The 26,300-nt window shown below is 40.0% G+C and overlaps 1 protein-coding gene across 3 annotated transcripts in view; it reads right to left on the bottom strand.

Annotated features, from left to right (window-relative positions):
- The window catches only part of LOC131237058 (uncharacterized), a 77,108-nt gene extending 51,098 nt beyond the window's left edge, over positions 1-26,010 (bottom strand). For all 3 annotated transcript variants that reach the window (XR_009167005.1, XR_009167004.1, XM_058234701.1), the window contains exons 1-3: positions 25,747-26,010; positions 25,227-25,306; positions 17,783-17,860 (exon numbers count right to left, since the gene is read on the bottom strand). Coding sequence is in view for 1 of the 3 variants with exons in the window: in XM_058234701.1 (XP_058090684.1) it covers positions 17,783-17,860; positions 25,227-25,306; positions 25,747-25,837 (249 nt within the window). In the remaining 2 variants the exon portion in view is untranslated. The remainder of the gene's footprint in view (positions 1-17,782; positions 17,861-25,226; positions 25,307-25,746) is intronic.
- Positions 26,011-26,300: the final 290 nt, after the last annotated feature.

The following is a 26,300-nucleotide window of genomic DNA, read 5'->3' as shown; positions in this document are numbered from 1 at the left end:
TATTAGCACGTATACACCCGATCAACCCGACCGAGCCCGCTTGGGTTGGGCTTGGGTTGAGAATTCCCAACTTGAGGTTGGGTTGGGTTGGGTTGGGTTAGGGTTGAGGTTTAGGAATCTTGGGTTGGGTTAGAGTTGAGCACCAACTCGACCCAACCCGCCCGACTTTCAGCCCTAGAATAGGAATAAGACACCGCTAAGAAACCAATATCGAGAACACATTCACCCATGAAACTTGATAGGGCTAAGGGTGAGGGACAGGTTTCAAACCTGAATGAGACACAGTGCTAGCGAAGACAATGTTGGTGCAACTACCACTATCAATTATCACTTTGTAGTTTTTGTCACCACACTTGACGTGTGGAAAATTGAATTCCTACGCCAATCATCACTCTCTTTAGCCTTGGCTAATGTGCATCTAACAACTACAAGTGGCATGGTCTCAACTCCTTGAACTTCTTCATCACTAACACCAATTTCAGGCTGATATTCTTCTTCTTGACAATCTTCGTGATCATCCGCATCATCGTCAAACTCGCCAATCATGAGAGCCTTATTTTGCTCCTTCGTGGGGGCACTGGTGTGTGTAATGACCATATCCTTGGCCATTGTAACACCCTGTTTGCTCACCTGCCCTCGAGCTGGTACTAGTTAAACCTTTGCCTTTCACACCCCTATTTTTGGATTAAGTACTCGCAGGGGCTTTGGATTGACGCCCAAAAATAGGCTTAGCTCCATGGATAGATACCGCTCAAGTTCTTGCACCACTTGGTAGGCATGCTCTAGGGCGCTAACGTCGTGAGGAATGAGCTCACATTGAAGCTCAAGTCAGAGGCCCATCCTGAAACAGGAAAGTCATTAACAGGTCATCCTCGATGTTACAACGCATCATGTACTCGTCGTGGCAAGTTCTTCTTGACATTTGTCGAGAACAACTTGCCTTGGCCCACCAACCTTATCTTGGCGAACCTGACCCGTCAGTGATCAGACATATTGCACGACTCAAAATAATGGTCCATGTTAGCAAGTCAATCGAGGAAGGCCTTGGGGTCCAAGCGATCTTCATAGTTTGGGGCCTCAATCTTCACACTATTTATAACTCGATCATCAGGATCATGGTGGTCTAAATGATCTCCACGAGGGTGGCTAGGTAAGCACGCCATCACAGCCAACACCTCGGCCACCTCTTTTACATCCTCCAATGTGGTTTCCTCCAACTTCACTTCCCACATGAGATTGGTCTTCCCCATTGTTGGGGTTTGCCAAGAGGGAAACTTCTGATTGGTTCATGTGAGTGTTGGTCTCATTCCTGAGGACTGTCAGTTGGTTACTAGTGGTTCTATTTTGGGCATCGACGGCCGCAAGACAGTTATTGATGGCATTGATAGCCTCGGTAAGTTGTTCTGAATTCATTGTGGGATGTAGACCAAACCACGCCTAGTACGAGTGGGCATAAACCATGGATCTAAAAGGGAACCTAGGAACTAAAGACTCTAGATGCAATGTGATAAGAATGGGAAGACTACTAACCCTAGACACAACAATATGAAAACCTAACCTAGATGCAACATAAGAGTCATATGCTAAACATGTCTCTGATACCAAAATTTGATGCAGGACGCGTGATCTATACTAAATATGATGCAAGGAAAATATAAAAGGATTAAAGAGCAATTCCAAGCATAAAATATACTACTACAAATCTAAGAAATCAAATAAACAATAAAATTCATATTTCAAGCTAAATCACAATCCCACAATAAACTGAACCACATAAAACATGAATTTCAAAAGATAAATGGAAGGTAGAACTTGCACTTTAGGATAGGCTTAGGTCTAATTCAAAGGGGTTGATTTGTTCTCTCTAGGGTTAAGGATATGATAATCTTGGGTTAGGGTTTGGGCAAGTAAGGTTAGGGATTTGAAAGGAATTAGGGCTTTGAAAGGATTTGGGAATTTAAGATTTTATAAGAAATAGGGTATTAGGGTTTCTTAGGGAATTGAGGATTCGGACTTAGGAAATTTAAGAAAGCTACGGTTTATAGGTGAATAGGAGCTAGGGTTTTAGGCTTCGGTTTAAGGAAGAAGAATCGAAGAAAGGGAAAAAAACAAAGAGAATGGGTTAACCGTACGGTTGTACGGCAATGTCCATACAGTCGTACAAACTAACTAGTAAAGACAGGTAGTCCGTACGTGTAGGGGTTGATGGTGATGGTTTGGATTTGGTGGAGTAAGGAATAAGAAAATATGTGTTTGGGGCAATGGATTTAGGTTTTGAAGGAAAGAGTAAAGGGGTTAGGGTTTGGAGAAGAAAAGTAGAAAAAAAGAAGGATTTGAGAAGAAGATGAGAAAGGCAAGAGAGATATCTTTTCAAAGAGAAACAAAAAGGCTATTTTAGGCTTCACACCATCAATCTCCATTCAAAGAAATTTTCTACCTCAAAGCAAGAGAGTTTTTTTATTCAAAATGTTCAATAATGGGCTAGGGCTAGATGCCCAAGCAATTTATAGCCTCAAAAGGGATTTTTTATAAAAAGGCACTGTCATATGAAAATCCTCACATAAGGACGCTCAATGAAATAATATTTGTTCTTAACCCCCTAATTTCAACAAAACATCAAAATAAATCTACATGAATAATCAACTAAATAAAAGAAATAAATCTAAAACATCCTAAAGTCTACGATCAATATGATCTAAGATCACAATGATCTAACCATCCGATCAAAGCGTTCTCAAGATCCAACAGTCCAAACTCCTTAATAAGCAACCCACATGCATCTTCCTAGCATAGGATCTTCAAAGATGCAAGATCATGCATGTGGGGTCTTCAATGTAGCCCACGTAGTGGTCAACAAGCCAAAGTGAAATTGGAATTGATCTCCTCCTCCTTTGGTATACTCTATGAGGTGCTCGGATGTCCTCATCAGCCTGTTAATAATATACTCCAACATGGTAACTAGAAAGAGAGAAGCGGAACCAACTGAAATATCAGTAGTAAATGGTCAAGACACTGCGCACCACTTCAAACCCTAAAAACTCCACTCAATATGTTGCTCCAATTAGAAATTCGTTCGTGATGACCTTTTGGCTAGAACCTGCTTCTCAGAATAGCATGCTAATAACATACTCATCGTGGTAACTAGAAAGAGAGATGCGGAACCAACTGAAATATTAGGAATAAATGGTCAAGACATAGCACGCCACTTCAGACCCTAAAAACTCCACTCAATATGTTGCTCCAAATGCTGCTCCAATTACCAATCCGTTCATGGTAACCTTTTGGCTTTGTATAACCATTATTTGACCATCACTCCCATTTAAGCTTCTAAAAAATCTCTAGGTAAAAAACAAATCCGAACGTATTGCATATCAAAGAGCCAATTACTCATGAATAACACAATTGAGTCCACCTTCCTAGGTGAAGACTACCAAACCCTGGCAGATCCACTGAGACCTGCAAATGTGTCTGATGCGTAAGGTCTTAGCAGTGAGGCTTTTGCCACATAACAAAGAACATGAAGAGGATGCACTCTTAGTGGAATTACAGAGTAGCATGTGCATGGCAAGGATGAAACTTATAGTTGCATGAACCTTCTCCCAGGTGTCACTCTTATTTTGTACACAAGCACCTACACTTCCTTCCGAGGCTTTTACACTTGCCACAACTGAATCCCCTCCCACATAAGAGTCAACAGGTCAGACCGGCCCACTGGGTCTTTCAGCTTGGCCGATCATTCGAGATAGGGCCTAGATTCCTAGGCCCATATGGTCAATTTAGGTCTAGAAGTGCAGGCTGGATTAGTACTCAAGCTAGGCTCAGGTCTATAGCTCATTCATCATTCAAGTATGCCATGGTCATGCAGTGATAACAATGCCATATGTAGCATATGAATATGCACATACAAATGTATTAAACATACACATAGACAAACACATACATATGCATGTATACATACAAAGAGAGAGAGAGAGAGAGAGAGAGAGAGAGATAATCCCATGCTCTTTGAGCACTTAAACTTTCGGTTGGGCCACTTGGACAATTCAATCGATCAATCAAGGCTATCCATTCGGTCCAGCACACACGTCATGGGCTACCATGCAAAAATCAGATCGATTCAACAAATCAAGGAATCCGATCAATAGCCTATAAAATGGACTATCCAGATTGTCTATGTAAAAATAGGTCCAATAAACAATTCCATCATTTTAAGACAATCATGAACTTATTGTTCTAAAGCTCTAAAGCATCCCTTTGTTAGACAATCATAACCATCCCATCCATGGCTTAGAAAATGAATGGTAACAAATGGATGGAACCATCTGGTCGGCATGAATTCTTTTCATGGTAGCCCATGAAAACCATGTGCAGTGACAGACCTAGAGAACACTTGAGAATTGATCAATTAAACTGTCCAAACGCCCGAATGAAACTAGGAGCACTATAACCTATAGTTCTCTAAAAGCACTAGATCATTGCCATATGCGAGCGCACACCCAGTGTCCAAGTATACGCAGTGTTCGAATTATCTCCGATATTATCTTTATCTCCACCTCAGCGATACCGATAACATTGGTAGCGATACCGATAACGCCGGTAGTATCAGAAATTCCAGGTATTAGCAATGTATCGCTAAGTATCACTAACCATCAATATCGCTAATGTAATCATCAATATTTTCAACTATGTGAATTCTAGGTGTTGCTTGTATTGCCAATGCATCAATATCGCCAATGTATCACCCATATTTTTTACTATATAAATTCTCGGTAATGCTTATATCATTAGTGTATCGACGATATTTCAATAATATTGCCAACGTATTGATATCATCAGAATTTTGTTTATTAGAATTTTTTTTTCAATTTTTTTCATAGGCACATGGTTGTATATAGTGTTCAATTTGTTATTGATAATATTAATAACATCTCAATATTATTGATATCACAACATGCGTGATATTGAGACCACAATCTTTCGTTTCCTTTCCGATTGTTGATGATTTCTTGGTGAAATATCATGTGTTGTTGATACTTGGCAATATCGATGAATGTTTGGATGAAAGGTTAGATGATTAAATAGGTTGGATGGGATGGTTTGACTAATTTCTTAGAAAATTACATGCTTTTAAGGCCCCGTTAAATGGAAACATGTTGTGTATGCATTCTTTTTGTTTTTTTTTTTTTTATATATTTCTAAATATGCAAATATATACATTTTAACTTCTCCTAAAGTTCCGCTAAAAATTCCACTATTTCTCCCGTGTTTCCCCGCATTTCTGGTTATCAGCGATATCGACATTGTTTTTGTATCCCTGGCTAGCGAAACTTGTAGCGATACCGATACTTCAAACACTAGTATATGTACATGTGAATTATAATATTAGATTAATGTACATGTAGATATTGCTTACTAGGCCAAGCTTGACAAACTTCTACTCGTATCAAGCTCGGGTTAGTCGGGCCTAAAAACCTAGCCCATCTCGAGTCCATGCAGGCTTGGGTTGTGGATTTGTATTTCAAGGGTTGGGTTGTGGATTCGTATTTCAAGGCTTGGGTTGTGGATTCATATATATTTCCAGGTTGAGCTCAAACTGGCGACCCGGCCTATTATACTCCAATGTTCAATGTAGCGATGATATTAGCAGCTATTATAGATATCATATTGTACTGACACGAAAAATGGAGGTTATAAGTTATAACCAGTGTTTTCAGTGCCTTGCAATATCATCCATATATCCCAGAATATATCTTTTATCCTAGTTAGGCGATACAAAACCCAACTTTAATATCCATTTTTCATGGTATCGTGTAATATATCGCATAATATCGTGACATATCGTGGATATTGCGACATTGTGGGATATATCCACACTCCCCCTTTGTAAATTGTTAATGTATCGTGCGAGATATTGATATTAAGTGCGTATCAAAAAGGATTAAAGGAAACCAGTGTTGTTTTGTCTGGAAAATCCTCAAATTTTACAAAAATCAATTTTTTTGTAAAAAAAAAAAATCTTCTAATACATCGTAAGGTGATTTTGACCAATCCACTCTAGTTTGTTGGAAGAAAATCTTCGAAATTTCTCTGAATCCGTGATCGAAAGCTTCTTGTAGACAGATTTTAAAAGGTGAATGTTTTTTAGTTTTGATTCGTTTTTATATATGTAAATAGTATTAAATTGTAATAAATACATGATTCTTCATGTTTGGCATTAAAAATTATGAATCTGAAGCTTCAATTTTGAAATTTGGGGGAGATGGGCCGAGTTATGGAAATTTGGAAAAAAAAAATTAAAATTTTCCCATTTTTTTTTCAAATCAAGTGCAATCTTAATGTCCAAACACAAAATCAAACATGCGTATAACCCCATCCACACATTCTTGGCAATTTGGGAATTTTTTAGGAAAAAATAATTTTTTAATTAAAAAATAATTTAAAATGTTAAAAAATATTTTTTTCCAAAATCCCCAGGTATATTTCTAGTTTTGTACTTCCATTGCTTTTGAATATAATGCTTGTGTTTCCATACATGTCTTCTTACATTTATAAATTTTATAAATTGACTTTGAATATAGTTACATGAATTCAATCAGACAACACGTAGATTAGGACCCTATGCAAGGGAAACCTATTATATGAACTTGCTTTTGTGATCTTTTTTTCTTTCTAAGTGTGTATTAGTGTCTTTTTTAACAATCCCTGAAGTTTCATTGAAAAATTCAACCAATTTCCCAATGTTTCCCAAAGATGGAGGCGAGATGACAGAGATGACGGAGAAGATGGAGACGACGAAGATGACGGAAGTAGAAATAGAAGCGGACGAGACAGATGAGAGAAAAATACGATACAGAAATCCTGCTGGAGAAAGACGAGATCGCTAAAACAGAACGGCGACGGAAGGAGGAAGAATGGATCCCCGTATCGAAGAAGCACAGAAAAGAAACATTGCTCAGGCAAAACAAGAGGGATGTGGCCAGTTACCCAACATTATTCATCAAGAGCTATCGAGAAGGTTGGTCACCCATTAATTTTTGCAGAGTATTTGGTAGGGCAAGAGCAGTGATGGATGTGGTGCTGCCCAAAAACAAGGGTAATGGATCATATAGAGGATTTGCTTTAGTTAGAATGAGCTCAGAAAGGGAGCTTCTAAAGGCAATCCAAACTCTTAATGGCGAGAGTTTTGGGGGAGTAAAGATGTTGGTCCAAAGGGCAAGATTCAGACCAGAACTCAAGGTGAAACCAAGAAAAGGAGCTCCCAAACCGAATTCAACCCATTCGTCTCATAGAGGTTCTTTCTCAAATAGGAAGTTTCATCAGGGATCATCCTCTTTCAAGGAAGTTCTACTCAAGACCAATAGGTCAGATGCTTCATCAGAAGTTGGCACCAAGAGAGATGATTGCAGACAGAGGGAGAAGGATACAGATAAAGATAAAGCAGTAAACAGCAATGTAAGTTGCATTTCCATAAACCATGCAGCATTTGATAGATCCAAATCGGATCTGAAGGAATCGCTCATGGCTATTACTAAAGAAGGAATAATGATAGCTCAAGTTAGGCGTAGGTTACATGAATGTTGTAGGATCCCGACGACATGTTACTCAATCAAACCAATCGGCTTCAAGGAGTTATGGATCAAGACGAGCACAGACAAATATTCGGATCTATTAATTATGGCAGGTGCGTTGCATAGAGACGGTCCGATCACCAACATCCAAAGATGGGAAGAATTTTCGATGTTTGGGTATGAAGAGGTATGGATCCTCGTTTGGTTGGTTCCGTTGGAACAATGGTATGACGACTTCTTTTTAGCTATAGCATCACGACTGGGAGATTTCATTGAGCTGGATTCCAAAACAAAGCTAGGTGAGGAAATGGGGGCCATCAGAGTTAGGGTTCGTAGGAAAAAAGGGGAGTCGTTGCCTCCATACATCCAAGTTTTAGCTACGGAGAGGAACGTATTCCTTCCGATCCAACAAAAGCCAAAAAAATGATCCCATTCCGAGATGGGGAGACCTCTGGAGGTCTCGAGAACCGATGTCTCGGACTTCAGCACCTCCAGCAGCCGGGGAAGTAGAAGAAGGTATTCATTCTCAGTGCTCCGCAAGAACACCTATTTCGAATGAGTTGTCGAAATCATACCTCGCAGGACTACCGCTTACCTCGAGTAACAGTTGTCCTCATCCTATACATCGTAACAGTAACAGCATATTTTGCCACGCGTCCACCTCCTTTGGAAGGATCCTCTCCTCCCGCTATTCAATGGACGGTGGAGAAAACTCCCCGTCTTAATTGTAATTTGATGGTCCCGAGGAAGTCAGATAGCAGTCACATCCCTGGGACACGATTTAATGATCTCGACTCCGATATTACACATGGCGAACATCGGGAGGTTTGGGAGCTACAAAGTCGCCTCGGGTCTGCCATTGGGTCTACGTTGGGCGGCTCGGATTCTCCGAACCATACTGTCCTTAATCTCAACCTTTCGTTGAGGGCCGATCCTAACTCCGATCGTAGCATCGTTCACGACGATTTCGATTTGGGAATTCCTCCTATATTAACCGAGCCTTCCCATAGAAAATTCTACCCATGGGATGGTGCTCTTATCTCCGAGCTCTAAGAATCCATTTGTATCTGAATTTAGTCGACCGCCAGATATCCAGATTAACTACGCAGTCCCCTCATTCGCTATGGAAGGCGCCAACGACTTCATCAGCGAATCTCAGTCATCGTACAGGGAGTGTGATAACTCCCTTAGTTGCTCCTCGCCATGCTCCACTTCCCAACCTGAAACCATGTCAGATTTCACTCTGCTAGCGCTATTTCAGGAAGAAGCTGGGGTAGATATCATCTAAGCGAAGCCCCTTCAGATCAAGGTGGGAAATTGTTCAAATGATATGGGGGGAAGAGATATTATCTACAAATGGCAATTCAGGTCACAGGGCAGAGCTTATTGACACTATTCAGAAGAAGAGATGGATTAGAGATGCTATAGGCCACGTCGGCAGATCCATTGGCTTATCGTTTGGAGATCATCTAAAAGATTTCATCACTCTATTTCAGTGTATTGAATCCCGTGGATGGCCCTTGTGGGGGTGTAAATCCCCTAGGGATTTTTCCCCTAAATCAGGCAGAAATAGGGAATTGCAGAGCCTGCAAAACAATTCTAATTCTCTCTCCAATATCGTAACTGGCAATGCCAGAGGGAGTCGGCGAGGTAATTCAATTTCATAAATGAGAATTCTGTCGTGGAATGTTAGAGGGGTGGGATCCAAACAGAAGAGAAGTCTCATAAAAGATATCAGCGGCAGAAGCAAGGCAGACATTATATGCTTCCAAGAAACTAAGGTCCAGAGCTTCAACAATTATCTCATGGGTTCGCTTTGGAAGGAAGAAGACGCAAAATGGGTGACATTGAATGCGACGGGGAATGCGAGTGGTATTTTGCTAGCGTGAAAATCGTCTTTATGGACCATGGTGTTAATTGGTCTGGAGTTTTCTCAGTATCGGTCGTCCTTAAAGAGGTATGCTTTGATTTCAGTTGTCTTATTACCTTTGTTTATGGCCCTAACCAAACGGATAGAAGAAAAGATTTCTGAGAAGAATTAAATGCAGTTGGGCAGAGATTCAGCGGCCCGTGGTGCATCGGAGGGGACTTCAACATTACGCGTCATGCGGAAGACAAATCCAATGGTCGCAAAGTCAATTCAGAGATGAGGTCTTTCTCTCGTTGGATAGACGATCAGGAAATGGTTGATCTTCCTCTATCGGGATCAAGATTTACCTGGTCTAATGAACGTAGTGAGCCGATTCTTGCAAGATTGGACCGATACCTCGTCTCAGGCGAGTGGCTTGAAGTGTTTCCATCTCTCTTGCAATCTTCCATGCCAAAGCCTACATTCGATCATAGTCTTATAATCCTTTCAATTGATGAGAACAATTGGGGGCCGAAACCTTTCAGATTTGATATCTCTTGGCTGAAGACCGATGGCTTTCACCAATTAATTAAACAGTGGTGGTCCAGCTTCAAAGTTCAAGGTTATGCAGGGTACAGACTTTGCAAAAAACTATAGCTTCTGAAGGAGAAAATCATAGTTTGGAAAAAAGGTGAGCTTCGTAAAAGGGAGCTCCAAACCGATGAGATATTGGCTGAGCTGAAATTGATCAATTCTCTAGTTGAAGACGTTCCGATGGGTAGCGACGTGTGGGCTAGAAGAATTCAATTAGTTCAAGATTATTCAACCAGAGTTATGGAAGATGAAATACCTTGGAAGCAGAAATCTCGGAGCAAATGGATACAAAGGAGACAAAAATACAAAATATTTTCATATTATTGCCAGTGCTCGAGCAAGAGTTAACCGGATCAGCAGTCTGGTAGTTAACGGGGTTCGCACAGAGGATAAACATTGCATTATCGAAGAGGCTATTTCTTATTTCAGTAATCTTCTTCAGGAAGAAGGATGGCAGAGACCTAAGTTGGACTTCCTTCAGTTTGATCGGATCTCTCACTTGGAAGCGATGGCTCTTGAAACTCAATTTTTGCCTGAAGAAGTTAAAGCCGTCGTTCAGGCTCTGGGTGGAGACAAGGCTCCTAGCCCTGATGGTTTCCCAATCCCTTTCTTCCAATCTTTTTGGGAAGATATCCAGGGCAATATTATGGATTTCTTTAGTGAATTTCATAACAGAGGTCATTTATCCAAATCTCTTGGGGCGACGTTCATTGTGCTTATTCCCAAAATTTCGGGTGCATAATCTCTGCAGGATTCCAAACTGATCAGTCTTCTTGGTGGTCCCTATAAGCTTCTAGCGAAAGTGTTAGCCTCTCGGTTAAAGGAGTCTTGAATCAGATTATATCTCAAAATCAAAGCACATTTATCCCAGGGAGAAATTATCGATAGCGCACTTATTGCTTTCGAATGCCTGGACTCCAGCCATAAATCAGGATCCAAAGGTCTCTTATGCAAGCTCGATTTAGAGAAAGCATACGACCATGTAGATTGGAATTTTATGATATATATGATGCAGCGGATGAGCTTCGGGTCCAAATCGCAATCTTGGATGAGGGAGTGCATCGGGTCAGCGTTTTTCTCCATTTTAATCAACGGCTTCCCTAAAGGATTCTTCAGAAGTTCCAGGGGACTACGACAAGGCGATCCGCTTTCTCCATTCTTATTTCTCATTGTGGGAGACGTTCTTTCCAAAATGCTTAGCAAAGGTCAGATGGGCGGTACCATTAGTAGCTTTAAGATCAAAGTCATGGAATCCCCTATTTCTCATATTCAGTTTGCAGATGACACCCTCCTTTTCTGTGAAGCAGACCTGGAAAAAGTCAGCAATCTTCATACTATTGTTCGTTGTTTTGAAGCAGTTTCGGGCCTTAAAGTTAACTTGAAGAAGTCGAAGATGTTTGGTGTTAACATGGATGAGGGAGAAGTTAGTAATTTTGCTACCTTCTTCGACTGTTCCTTGGTTAGTCTTCCAACCACGTTTATCGGTCTCCCTTCATGTGTAGGCTAGCCACAAAAAAGGCTCTCTGGGATAAAGTCATAGATCGATTCGAAGCTTACTTAGCCAGATGGAAATGCAGATACTTATCATTGGGGGGTCGTTTAACTCTTATTAAAGCGGCGCTGTCAAATCTTCCCCTATTTTTCATGTCCCTATTCAAATGCCTGGCTTTGATTTTGGCGACTTTGGAAAGATTAAGGAGAGATTTTCTTTGGCATGGGAAGGAGGAAAAGAAGAAATTCCATCTAGTAGAGTGGAAGAAGTATGCCAGCACATTCAAGAGGGGGGTACAGGAATCAGAGATCTTAAACTCATGAATAGGGCCCTACTTGGGAAGTGGCTATGGAGACTCGAATCTAAAGATCTATCTTTATGGAATATTCTGATTAAATGTAAGTATGGTTGATCAGCGGGCGGATGGTGGACTAAGGAGTCTTCTCGCTATAGAGCATCTGCTCTATGGAGAGATGTGCTTTCCACTCAAATAGAGTTTGTAGGCATGTTCGCCATTCTATAGGCATAGGAGACAAGGTCCACTTTTGGGAAGATATCTAGGTGGGACCAATAGCCTTAAAAGACGAATTTCTAAATATCTATCGCCTAGCTCCAGACATATCTATTTCAGTTGTTGACCGCTACTCTGTTCTCGAGTGGAATCCTCCCTGTCGTAGGAATCTTTACGACTAGAAAACCGAAGAATTGGCTGCATTACTCGATCGTATCAGTAACATCAAACCAGATCAGTCCCGTGCAGATACGCTCATTTGGAATCCCGACAAAAGGGGGATTTTTTTCGGTGAAATCATTATATCATTGTATCAGTAGAAAAGGCGATGCTAAAGTGGAGATCATGACAGATAAAATTTGGAAATATAAAGTTCCCCCAAAGATTGCAGTGTTTAGATGGCTGGTGGGCAAAAGGAAGGTCCTAACAGTTGACAACCTGAGAAAAAGAGGAATGATAATCACCAATATTTGCCTATGCTGCATGGCCCACAAAGAAACGGTAGATCATCATTTCATTCATTGCCCATTCTTCCATCAGGTCTGGTCAGCAATCTTATCCTCATTTCACGTTTATTGGGCCTTTCCAAATTCTACGGATCGTCTGCTTTCAACCTGGCAAGGTGTTATCCTAGACAAGAATCGATCCACGGCCTGGAGAATGGCCCTTCTGGCAATGTGGTGCGTGGTGTGGGAAGAAAGAAATGGGAGATGTTTTAAAGATATTTCTAAGTCGGTGGCTTCCATAGTCAAAAGAGTTTATCATTATATTATAGAATGGGCCAGTTTTGTGGTTAACTTAGAGAGTAATAACCTGTTTCCTTTGGGAGGGTAAGGTGACCGCTATCTCAACAGGCCTCTTTCCTCTCTGTTTTCCTTCCTTTTAATGAAATTGTTTTGAGGAAAAAAACAGTGATAAATTGCGCGATACAACCGATATATCCCAATCAATAACCGATATGTATCCATACCCAAGGTTGTGATACATTACACAATAATGATATGGAAAACATTGGGCATAGTATGCTAGTGTTCTTCAAAAATATTGCGTTGTGCTACATGACTTAGTAGGCATGCGGACAGTCTGACTTGCAATAACTGATCACTAAACGGGACAAACATCCATCTGATGCACCACGTCTGATGCAACCAAATGGCCACACGAACCAATTAATCAAGATATGAAGAAAAGGCCCACATCCCACACGTGCATGCTTCACACGTGTGCACAATAAAAGGTCCACTTTCCTTCTCTTTTTTTAGCTTATCTATAATTTCCTTTTCTTTCATATCTCTATTTTAGGAAAATAAGTAATCTTAGATTTTTCTTCCGTTTTTTTTTTTTTTTTTTTTTTGAATGGTAGCACTATCAAGGATTACACTCTGGAACACTCACAAACACTACTCTCTCTACCAGCTCACTTAACAAGCGGGAGACTATTTAAGTTCTTTCTTATTTTAGATATTCTTATTTAAGTGCTTCTTATTTTACAGATCTTGGTTAGCTAGGAACCCTATTTTTAGATTCTATAGATTATGTTGAAGATTATAAGCGCTAATTATAAATAAGGCTTAGGCCTATGGAATAAGACATAGTTGAATGATATTATCTCGAGTAAATTCTCTTATTTCTCTACGGTAGTTGTTGAAGGGGGAAAGTGCTCATGAGTCTTGCATTCTTTTCTCTTTTGTGGTTCAAACTTCAATCCGGTATGTTGAATCTTATTGCAATTAATTCCTTCCTTGATCTAGTTACATTAACATCCATCATGAGCACCATGACATTTTCAGCATGAATCCTAAAGTTTAGTCAAATATAATGCTTAGGTGGGCCACATCATAGGGAATGATGTAAAAGCATGCGCAAAACTCTAAATTCACGTGGTGTGGCCCACATGTCTTGGAACATCTGATTTTAGGAAAATTCATTCATCCTAGTGTGGCATGTCAAATGAATGGATTGGATTGCATATAAACCAGTGTTTTGAATAGCGCCCATAGCGTAGCTACAACCAGTGTTCGAAATATCGGTATCACGTTACATATCGCACCCTTGGGATACAGATACGTATCGGTTATCACATGGGATATATTGGTTGTATCATGTAATGTATCGCTATTGTTGGAAACATGGGGAAACATTGGAAATTGGTCATTTTTTTCAATGAAATTTCAGTGATTGTTAAAAAAGACATCAATACACACTTACAAATCAAAACGTTACAAAAAAACAAGTGCACGTAATAGGTTTTCTTTGTATGGGGTCTTAATCTACGCGTTGTCTAACTGAATTGATGCAAGTAAATTAAAAGTCCATTCATATAATTTACAAATGTAAGAAGACATGTGGAAACACAAGCAATACATTCAAGAGCAAAAGAAGAATCACTAGATTAGGTTACATACATGTTTGATTTTGGTTGTTTTTCAATTTTCCGCAACTCGGTCCGTCTCCTCCAAATATCAAAATTGAAGCTCCCAATCCATGATTTTCAAAAGGTAATTTAACATGATTTATAGAAAAAAGGATCGAAAAAAAAAAAAAAAATGCTCGTCAGATCGAACATGGGGGATATATCCCACTACTTGTCGGCTTCACATCACACAGGTGGGATACAAGAGATATCGTGTGATATATCGGTCGATATCGTCAATATTTAAAACATTGGCTACAACGCTATGTAGCGCTAGCAAATAGCATAAATCCCATGTAGCATATGCTATAGGGGTTGTAGCATATGTGTAGCGTACGTAGCGTGCGCGTAGCGTATGTAGCATATGTAGCGTATGCTACGCCTTTTTTAATAAATGGTAGTTATATTTTGTATTTTTTAAAAGGTGTTATATTTTGTATTTTGTACTTGATACTCTCAACCTATGGGGTTTTAATTTCTTTTCGTACTTGTTACTTGTGGCTTTAGTTAAACATTATTAATTATAGATCGCTTAAAAAGTTGTTGATGTGATAATAATTTGATTTGATTTATGTATGTGAATTGGCTTTTAATAAATGATGATTAATAACTTGTTTAAACATGCTTGTACTTGAAAAAATGAATCATCTTTTAGGCCTTTTTTTCTTATTATTTATCATATTTTTTTATATTTTTATATTAAAAAATAGAAGTATCGTATAGCTTATGCTACAAGCTATAGAGGGTTGAACGCTGCACAACATGCTACCACTATTTAATACACTAATATAAACACATCAATGGACCCCATCATGCAATTTGGAAGATTTTAATGGTGCGACTTCCCATCTCAACCATTTCCCATGGTGTATGTCACCTAAGTGTTGAATCAGGACTTTGGGGTCCCAGTCCAAATAAAAAGTGCACATGATGGATAGGGTGGATGATCTCATCTGCATGAAGTCATTCCATCCACGTCAGAAGTACAATCCCCTTTTCTGTATGAAAGTCATGCAAGTGTTTTCGGGAGATATTTTGTGTTAGGCAACAATCAACAGAGAGTCTTAAAAGTAGGATGGGCTACACACGTGTCATAGATTTGGATCATCCAACTCATGTATTAGAGACCCGATCCATTCATCAGGTTGTTTATCTTGTCAACATGCTAGGAACAAAATAATAATAATGGCACACTGATCAGGCATGTCAAACATTTATGAAAAGAATGGGCGGTTACTAAAAAGTCCAACACTCCATATTCAACATGCATGTGGCTCTCGCATAATTAGTGTGATTTATTAATTTTTGGCACACAGTCAGCCTTAATTGATGAACGGCATGGATCTTTAAACTTGTACCACCTCGTATAACTATGATATGTGTTTTGAAATCCCTCGTGAGGGAGCATGTACTGTTTCAAAGAGCATCTTTTTTCATTCAATGCAAAGCTAGTTGACGAGGGGGCATATGTTGTTTTAGAGAGCAAACTTTTTTCATTCGATAAACATCTAGTTTGATGAGAGAATGCATTGTCCAACTAGTTGAGTGTGAGCATCTCCCTCCCTCCCTCCTTGAGTGTGAGCATCTCCCTCCCTCCCTCCTATCTATCTTCTATAGCAAATGATAGGACTACCTTCACCCATCTCAAAACCTTGTATTCGTAGTAGATACCGAAGAAGGATTTCAATATCCTTTCTTATAGATAATCATAAAAGTTCGAACATCTTATTTCATGTTAGGAAATACGGTTTCATAACATTTTCTTATGATTCAAAAGAATAACAATAAAGACCTCTCAGAAAATTGTAATAATAGTAATAACAATAAAGACCTTATTCAAGTATCTCACACAAATAGAAAGATAGCAACTAGCGAGGCACTCCACTTGAACGAGAAATCGGTGGCTAGCTTAGGAGATCTTCACATATACCCATTGTTGTCAAATGCGATCGCATATGCGCATATGTCGCATATGCGCATACTGTTGATCAAATCGCATATGCCATGATGGCATATGCGATCCTAGCAAGTATGCCATGGCATACTTTTATATGCGACCAATATGCGATTGCATATGCGAGTATGCGCATATGCGAGTATGCGATCGCATACTGCATATGCGATTGCATATTTCCCAATAGCCAATAGCGGAAGAAATTTTTTTATTTTTTACTTTCCCAATTTGGAGAACTTTTGCCTATAAATAGGCACTCATATCCCCTCCATTTTCACTTTTCTTTACTCCAAAGCTCTAAAACTCTTACTCTTTCTCTCTTACACCTCTTTCTCTCTTACACTAATCTCTCCACAATTATTTCAATTATGTTTATTTTTTGTATTTTATAAGTTGTGCTTACTTTTTGTAAATTAAGTTGTAAGTTATAACTTGTAAGTTGTTTCAAGTTATCCATTTATTAGTAAAATTTCTTTGTTCGAAGTTTATAATAATTAGTTATCTTTTAATGTAGCTTGTTGATTGTTTTGTTAAAATTTATATAATATAATATAAGTAATTAATTATATCACTTAATAAAACACTCAAACAATAATGAAATAAGTAAAATAACCCAATCCAATCGTGTGTACTAATTAGACAATTTTTTCCTCTTTTTTTAAAGAATTTTTTCAATTTTTTCCTCTTTTTTTTCAAATATTTTTTTTTAAATTATTATTATTATATATATATGTGCCATGGCATATGCGATTGTGCGATCGCATATGCAAACAGCATATGCTGATCGCATATGCGATTTGATAACATTGCATATACCAACCTTGTAACTCATACGTACAATTTGCTCAAACATTGTTCATGGGCTAATGTCACGATAAATATAATTGCAAGAAGCATGGAGTGAAGCGTCAGCAAATTCAGGTGCAGATAAGGGGAAGCATCTGTTTCAAAATGGTTTCAAGTATAAACTAGTAGGAAGCAGGACCCGGAACGTGAGTCTGAAGAGTGATTTGAAGCAGGAACAAGAATGTGAGTAAAGCAGGATTTGAAGCGGAAGCAGCACCTAGTTGGAAGGATTGTGCTACTAAGAATAGAACACAGACATTAGCCACAAACAAGGTGCAGAACGTTTGACCATGGGTGATGGGCTCATGGGCCTGAAAAGAGAATCAGAAGAAAACTAAAAGGCTTGGATTGAGGTGGTGAGAGGGATATAAAGGATGTTCGCTCACTGAGGATAGGGCCTTAAATAGGAGTTGCTACTGAAACAAGATCCATAAAGCTCTGAACAAACAGCTAAAACAAGGCGACGACAACAATAATGACAATGATGATGATGATGTTAAAGGATGAATGAGCAAAAAAATCTCCGCAAAAAACATCAAAATTTAGAATACTCACAATTACGCGGGGAGGACTTGCTGAGCCACTAGTAGCCCTTTTTTCTTTCAAAAGAGCAGCACGTTTCTGATCTCGCACCTACAAAGCAACCATCATGAGTGGGGGCAACAACAGTCAATAGCATACAGATTATAATTACTTCAGAGTTATGATGCGTAAAGTACTAAAGTCAATGTTAATGCTAAAAAAGAATGATGAAAAACAAATACAAAATGAGAGAGCAGCAAACACGTTTCCAAAGTTTCTGATTCTGAAAAAAGGCTAGTGGGGATTCTAAAAGTTGACAACCTCCAGAGAAGAGCCTTAATCCTCCCAAATGTTTGTCTCATGTGTATGAGAAGTGCGGAGACGATCGATCATCTCTTTATTCATTGCTCTTTCGCGACTTCTATTTGGAGCCATTTTGTTTCCACGCTTCATGCAGACAAGATGATACCAGGTTTGGTTGGGAAGTTGCTTTGGGCTTGGCATGGAGGGAGTCTATATCATTCTTGAAAAATCCTTTGGAGGCTGACTCTCATGGTGGGGCTCTGGTCTATTTGGGGGGCTAGAAACAGGAGTTGTTTTAGGAATGTGGAGTTGGGAGTCAATGAGGTTATATGTAAAGTTAATGGTCTTGTAAAGGAATGGGCAGCACTGGTTCGCTTAGACCAGTCCTAGATGTTCCATTCTTGTCTGTTTCCAGGCCTCGTTTTTGGTTTTTTGTTTTTTGTTTTTGGATTTGGTCTTCTGGGCTCTATATTCTTTTTCTCACTCTGCAAGTTTCTCAATAAATTTTGTTACCTCTAGAAAAAAAAAAGGCTAGTGCAAGTCCCTAGAAAAGTAGAAATTCAAAGCCTCTTTACAGACCATATTATCAGAAATCTACATTAGACTGAAGTTTGAGAGTTTAACTAAGAGCCTGCAGGTTCGTTTTCCAATAAATATGTCAGATGCTCCCATATGAAAAGGAAAACAAAGTCTCGTCAATCACCACGGCTCTTGAAAATAACCACCACGAAGCGGTCCTCCTTGAGAAATTCTTGGTCAAATGGACAATGCCATGATTGTTTCCTTACCTGACCACCAATCCCCCAATTTATCAACCAGCCAACACCTTAGTGTACTTCTACTTCCATCAGTCTTTTTATGAAGGGTAACTCAAAAAATTTATAAAACAGAAAAAAAAGGGCTATGATACAAAAGAGATGATGAGAAGTCATCCCACAAATACAAAACAGAGAAGACCACCCAATTTCCTCGGAATAACTAAGCAAGCATATCCTTAAATACATCGGTCGCTCTTGCCCATTCCACAACCATCCACCTAGCTTTGTGGAAGACATGCTCTAGGGATGTCGATTTGTCATTGAAAGTTTTGTTCTTACATTCAAAACAAATAGCCCAAAGCACTACAAGAAGAGCAAGGCACCAGATCAACTTTTTCTTCCTTCCAGATCTAGCAAAGTGCCACATGGAAAAGAGATCCCACACACTAATAGGCATCACCCAATTAGTACCCAGCAAAGCAATGAACTTCGCCATCTTCCAAGCAAAGGTGCAATGAATGAATAAATGATCCACCGACTCCTCATCTTTTAAGCACATGATACACCCATTTGTAATTGGCATACTCCTCTTCCTCGAGTTACCGATAGTAAAGAATTTGTTTTTGCCAACCAACCAAGCAAAAAACACTACCTGCGAAGGGCTCAGTCCTTCTAGATGTGACGAATAAGATCTTTGACCTGTGGCCATGTTAGATTTTTTAAGAATCAAGCAAAAAGACTGATAGAGAATTCCCCTGACTTACCTAGGATTCCACGCCCACCAATCCCCTCCCCATGTCAGCCTACCTTGATAATGCAACCCTTCCAGCAACCTAACAAATTCAATTATCTCCATCTTGTAGATTTCTTCTAAATATGGGGGCTCCAAATCGTGCCCTCACTCCAATACCACATATTGGGATATGAAGATATCTTTTTCCCTCAACACCCTTTTACAAAGAAGGAAATTCTTCACTCAGTGGTCTCTCCCAACACCACCGGTCCTCCCAAAAACATACATGCGTCCCATCACCAGCTGAGAAAGAGATATGCTCTTTGAATCATGGCGTGCCATAAAGGCCGTTACGTAAAGGTAACAATGGCAACCGTCACACATTACGGGGTCATAATGGTTGTAACAACCGTTATAGAAAAAAATGACCCATAACCACCATTAACAACCCATTACGCCCCTTGTAAAGGCCGTAACAGCCCCGTAATATGTTGTTACCAGGCAAATACAGGTTTTTCCAAGAAAAAAATTCAATGTTATAGGGCATATATAGGTTTTTCAAAAAAATTTTAAAGAAAGAGAGAGAGAGAGAGAGAGAGAGAGAGAGAGAGAGACCATAACAATCGTTGCAAGGGCCGTAACAACCGTTGCAACTCATCTCGTAAAGGTAACATTGGTAGCCGTTACGGCCACCACTACCGTTACAAAATACCTTGCTATGAATGGAACAATCACTTGAAGAATCGACTTCCAAAGCTTAAGGCCCTATATGAAGAAGATGTTGCAATAAACCATCTCCCTTTTCACCATATTTGCTAGATTTGACCCCGTACCATAGACTCTTCTTCTCCTCTCCAAATCTACACAACCATGTGGCTAGAAGGACCAAATTGAAGAGTTTCAGTAATCTAATGCCAAGACCCGCCTCCTTGGAATTACACAACTCATCCTAGTTGACAAGAAGGAATTTTCTCCTTTCCTCCGCACCCTTCCAAAGCAAATCTCTTCGGAGTTTTTCAATCTCCTTGATAATGTTGGACAGGCAATGAAACATGGACACAAAGTAGAGAGACATGTTGGATAAATCGGCCTTTATTAATGCAATACGACCTCCTAGAGATAGGATTTTACATTGCCACCAAGAAAGTTTACATTGGATTCTCCAGATAATGATGTCCTATAAATACTTTGCTAGTTTCCTGATACATAATGGAAGGCCAAGGTGCGTAGTTGGGAAATTGGGAAATTACCTTTCTTGCATCCAAAAGAATTTGCATGCCCCTCAATTTCCTCTTCCTTTATGCCCAGAATTTCGCTCTAATGAATATTTACATTCTAAGCAAAACTTACCTCATAACAATAAACAATCTTGCGCAAATTATCAACGTGAACACTATCCACCCCCACCAAAAAAAAATGTCATCGGTGAATTGGAGATGAAAATTTTGCATGTCTGCATTTCAATTGAGATTGAAAATCCTTCAATGAGCCCCATCCTTTTGCCCTTTTCCAACATCCTACTGAGGACCTCTACCACCAATATAATCAGAAATGGTGGTCAAAGGCCACCCTAACTAATGTCACAAGGGCTTTTAAAGAAGCCTTTAGGCAACCCATTTACTAGCATTAAGAAGTAGGTTGATCCCATATACTCTGCCATCCATCCCTACCATCTTTCACCAACCCATCATGGCCAATAAGTATAGAACAAAGATCAAATCCTGGTAATAGTATACCTTTTCCATATCCAGCTTCCACGCAATACCTGGCCTGCCTTCTCTTCTTCTAGAACTAATACATTCGTTTAGCTACCAAGACCCCATCAAGAATTTGCCACCTGCACAAGAATGCACTTTGAGTATTTAATATGCTGGAACCCAAATCTTCCTGTAATCTAGTTGTCAAAATCTCTGATGAGTGATGAAACTTTATAAGGGTTGCCAAACAGACTTCTAGACCAAAAGTCGAGCAGAATCCCCACACTTTCCTTTTAGGGGCAAGGGCAATGAAAGATGCTCTTAGCCCCTTTCAAAGGTGCCCTCGATTGATGAACTCAAAGATAAAAGCTAATAGGTCTGGCTTCACCACTTCCCCAAACACCTGGAAGGATGCAAGAGGGTAACTGTTTGAGCCCGGGGCTTTATCCCTCCCTAAGACATTTATAGCTGCCCTCTTAAGGTGTTTATAAAAATCTATGATAGATTCACAAATCTCACATTTTCTTTATATTTTTTCAACATCAACAAATAGGTTGTGAATGTGATTAGTTCTTCTTTTGGCACCAACTATGCCATGGAAAAATTTGGAGTTCCTATCTCCCTCTTTGAGCCAGATTGCCCAAGATCTCTCCCTCCATTTAATCTCTTCTTCTACAAGTCTTCTATACAAAACCAACTTCAAGAGTTTGTCTTTAGATTAATTCTTCACCAAAATGCAAACCCGCCTCCTCTTTCCTATCTAATGCTTGGCTAAGTGAAAGCAATTTTGATTTTTCTTCCTCCACTGATGAGAACTCTTTTTGCCACTCCTTTATCTTGCCCTTTAGAGGCTTGAGCTTCAGCATTAAGTCTATGGCCAACCCATCCATTCGCCTAGATGGCCGCCAATTTTTTATATTACTCATGAACTATTAGTACTTAAGCTAGGAAAGCTCAGACCTAAAGGGCTTAGGTCTTCACGACTCTTCGCATGAGTCCAGAACCATAGGGGAATGATCGGATATCGCTCTCTCAAGGCCCAACTACTTCGCATTGGGATACATCTCCTCTCAATCACCATAAATGAAAATTGTCATTTCTAGAAAATGTAGGATTGTCATGATCATTAGACTAGGTATATTTAGTGCCAGGTGGGGGAATATCGATCAACTCATTGCCCTTTACCCCATCAGAAATGGAATGCATATTGTTGTCCATAGCAACTCCACTAGATCTCTCACAGGGGAATCAAAACACATTAAAATCTCCCCATGCATGCCAATGCCGGTCCCACCTACTCTTGGATCCATTCAACTCATCCCAAAAGATTTGCCTAATGCTATCATTACTAGGACCATAAATTGTGGTAAATATAGCCTCCCCGTGCTAACAATTTTCAAAATAACCAAGATGGAAAACTGACCAGACCACCAATCTTCTTTAACCAGCATAGTATCATCCCAAACTATCCCTCCCACCTACAACCCCATTTGAATTCAAAGCTACCCATTCAAAAGATGTACCTAGCCAAATAGATGCTAACAATCCTCTATCCCACACTTGCATGAAGAGTGACCAACTAAACCTTCTAACAAACAGCTACAGAATTGTTTCATCTAGTCTCTCTTAAGAGGGAGGTCCAATCCTTGTACAATCCATGACATCAACTTCATTGGGAAACTTTGAATTCAAAGCTACCCAATCAAAAGATGTACCTAGCCAAATAGACATTAGCAATCCTCTATCCCACACTTGCATGAAAAGTGACCAACTAAACCTTCTTATAGATAGCTGCAAAACTGTTTCATCTAGCCTCTCTTAAGAGGGAAGTCCAATCGTTGTACAATCCATGACATCAACTTCATTGGGAAACTTTGAATTCAAAGCTACCCAATCAAAAGATGTACCTAGCCAAATAGACGTTAACAATCCTCTAACCCACACTTGCATGACAAGTGACCAACTAAACCTTCTGATAGATAGCTGCAGAACTGTTTCATCTAGTCTCTCTTAAGAGGGAGGCCCAATCCTTGTACATTCCATGACATCAACTTCATTGGGAAACTTTTTTCTTCCCTAATCCCCTTGCCCTTTCCTCCCCCACTATTACTGGATTACTCAATAATTCTTTACCTACCTTGGATCCCCCTAATCTTTCATAGTTCACTGATGATACTGAGGAGTCTCTCTTACTAGACCGATGTTTCTTGGCCCGTTCCTCTCCCTAGTTTCTTTTCAACAATCTCTGACTTTCTTCAAGGATTTAAAATTGCAAATATGTCTTCATTAATGCCTTAGATAGTTATCTCCACTAGGCTTTTGACCCTGCAATCTTTGATCCAATCAAGATCTTCAATAGTAACACTGCTCCCTCCTTGTTTCCTACCCTAGCAACCACCCACTCCCGATTATGATCCGTTGGCTCCTCAAGTCTCGGGTCTCCAGTTGATAAAAGGAGATGAGCAGTGGCTCTTCCCCTGGGTCAAAACATTGGGAAATATCCTCAAAGCCCAAGAAGTTTGTCCCAAGTTCTAAATGCCCCTTCGAACAAACATCAACACCTAGAAGCTATCAGATTTGGTCCATCGCCATCAATGGTTGTGAATTTGCACTTGGCAAGATACACTACTAAACCAAGACCCTTTTACAAAGCACAGAGATTTCCTCCTATCCATATCCCACTCTCCCACGAATTAGTTAGAATAGGATGTAGGTGAAGGTAAGCTACGGATAATCAGAGAAGAAGGGACACCAGGGATAGCGAGGGGAAGAGACGATGAGTACTGGAGAGCCTGTTCCAAAGAACATTGATTGAAATTGGTCTTGGATGAGCTTCCCATGCTATGGGTTTCACTGCAATTCTCCCCAAACTCTCACTTCTTTTTGGAGGACAACCATACTTTAAACTTTAAAGACAGCGAGAGACGCAGGACCCGGGGCTTTACCTCGGACATGAGTTCACTTATCAAACAAGTGCCAACCGTACCTACTATGAGTGTAACTAAGGGTGGAGCCAGCTATCTTCTACTGTCTACGAGCTACATCCTCGAGCCTAGTGAGTTGATCTCTCTACCACCCAAAGACCTACACTTGTCCAAACCCTAAAGGTCTGGACAATGACAAGTGTAGGTCTCCAGGTGTTAGACAAGTGTAGGTATTTGGGTGGTAGAGCGGACAGGCCGTTGGGCTCGAGGATCCAGCCCATGGACAGCAGAAGACAGTCGTCAGTTCCATCTTAAACAGCTGCTCTGTAAAGGTTAAATCAAGCATATAGTTTTGGAGGACGGTTGCTCTATAAAGGCTGAACCCACATTCCCATCTTATGCTCATTGTGTGCGAGTTCAAGTATCAATGTACTTTTTTCTAAGCCCAACAACTATAAGTATCACAATGTTTGGTTGGATTAAACTCATCATAGCCTTGTTCACCATATTTATAACCTAACATCATACGGAATCAATGCCAGTAAACAACCAAATTGAATCTTAACATAAAGAAAATAGATAAATCCCCAAATTTACCACTATAACGCACAATAACAGAAACTTCAATGCCCTCAAAATATTATCCAAACCTCTTCTTCTCAAAGCCACAATATATCTACCGCTATGGAATGTAGTGTGTGTGTGTGTGTGAATAAAATAAAGGCTAAAGGATTGTGTGCACTGAAGTTATGTGCTCACATTATCTCCCACAGCTTCCAATAATAGTGATCAGCAATCGGGAATCTTAATCGAGCATTTTAAAATGGGCATTCAAAAATTCGCATTATAAATGCTCGCTAGATTTCTGCCAACCATCTTTTGACAGTGGGAGGCAATTCATGAACAAACTCTCAGTTCTTATTACCAGCATTTACTAAGTTGCACTCTAAAACAAATAGGGCCACATAATTCAGAATTGAATTAAAGCAACCAATCAAAATAAATATGACAGAAATTTAAAAATTAAAATTAAAATAAAAAACATCATAAGGCCTGCCTTACCATTTTGCTGCGCTGAACCCGCGCAGCACGGGCGCCCTTCACAACTCCATGCGGGTCAGGTTTTGAGATCCGGCTCTTATCTAAATTAAAGCAAACAGAGCATATAATCCACTTTAAAATGAGAACTTTTTATTTTTTTATTTAAAAAGAGAGAAAAAAAAATTAAGCACCCGACACGACATATGCCAGTGTGGCACTATCCAAGCCATCAATCAAAAGGGTACCATTATGTAGATTCGCGCAGTTCAATAATCAGGTCCGTCCACTATTCAGGTAGTCCGCAATTAACCGAACAAGTGTACGTTGTGAAGAAATCGGCCGAAGTTTCCTAAGCCATCCAGTTATTTCTAATATCATAAAACCCCTACTGACTGGACTTTCAGCAGAGGTATCTGCACAGCGAGGTCCACGTGATGGATGGCTTGGATATTTCACATGCGGGCCACGCTTCTGGAGGCGTGTGCATTAGCTGACTTGTACACGCGCTGGGCAGGAGAAGAGGAGGAAGTTGAGGGAATACCAGTTCGAGAAGTCCTGTGGACTTGCCTAGACGCTTTGGAAGCAAAACGGCTCTTGTGAGCCTTGTTGACTTGGACTCGAGATCCCGCCATTGGATGGCAGAAGAACAGCAGGGATTTGCAGATAAAACCCTAGATGCTCATGGTAATGGAGAAGGATATTGGAAAAACGACGTTGCAGAAACCCTAGAATCTTATATAGACGGAAGCGAGGAGCCGTTCGGGGCCTCTCAACGACGGACGCGGATTAGATACTACCCCCACCAGGACCGGACGCGGTTTTCCTGCTAAAGCCTTTCGCAGGAAGTTGGATGCTAGGTGGGGCCCACCTTGATGTGTGTGGGAAATCCACCCCGTTCATCCGCTTTACGATCTCATCTTAAGACAAAACCGAAAATTAGGCGGATCCAAAGCTCAAGTAGGCCATGCAAGAGGGAAAACTGTGAAAAGAGTTTCCTAGTGTTGAAACCTTCCTAGGCTCCATCGTGATGTTCATATGCCATCCAAACCGTTTATCAGGTCATGACCACTGTGATGAAGTTGAAATGTGAAAAAA

Source organism: Magnolia sinica, chromosome 2 (assembly GCF_029962835.1).
Source record: "Magnolia sinica isolate HGM2019 chromosome 2, MsV1, whole genome shotgun sequence".
NCBI lineage: Eukaryota > Viridiplantae > Streptophyta > Magnoliopsida > Magnoliales > Magnoliaceae > Magnolia > Magnolia sinica.
Note: the sequence above shows the minus strand (reverse complement) of the source record. Positions and strands in the feature narration are given on the sequence as shown.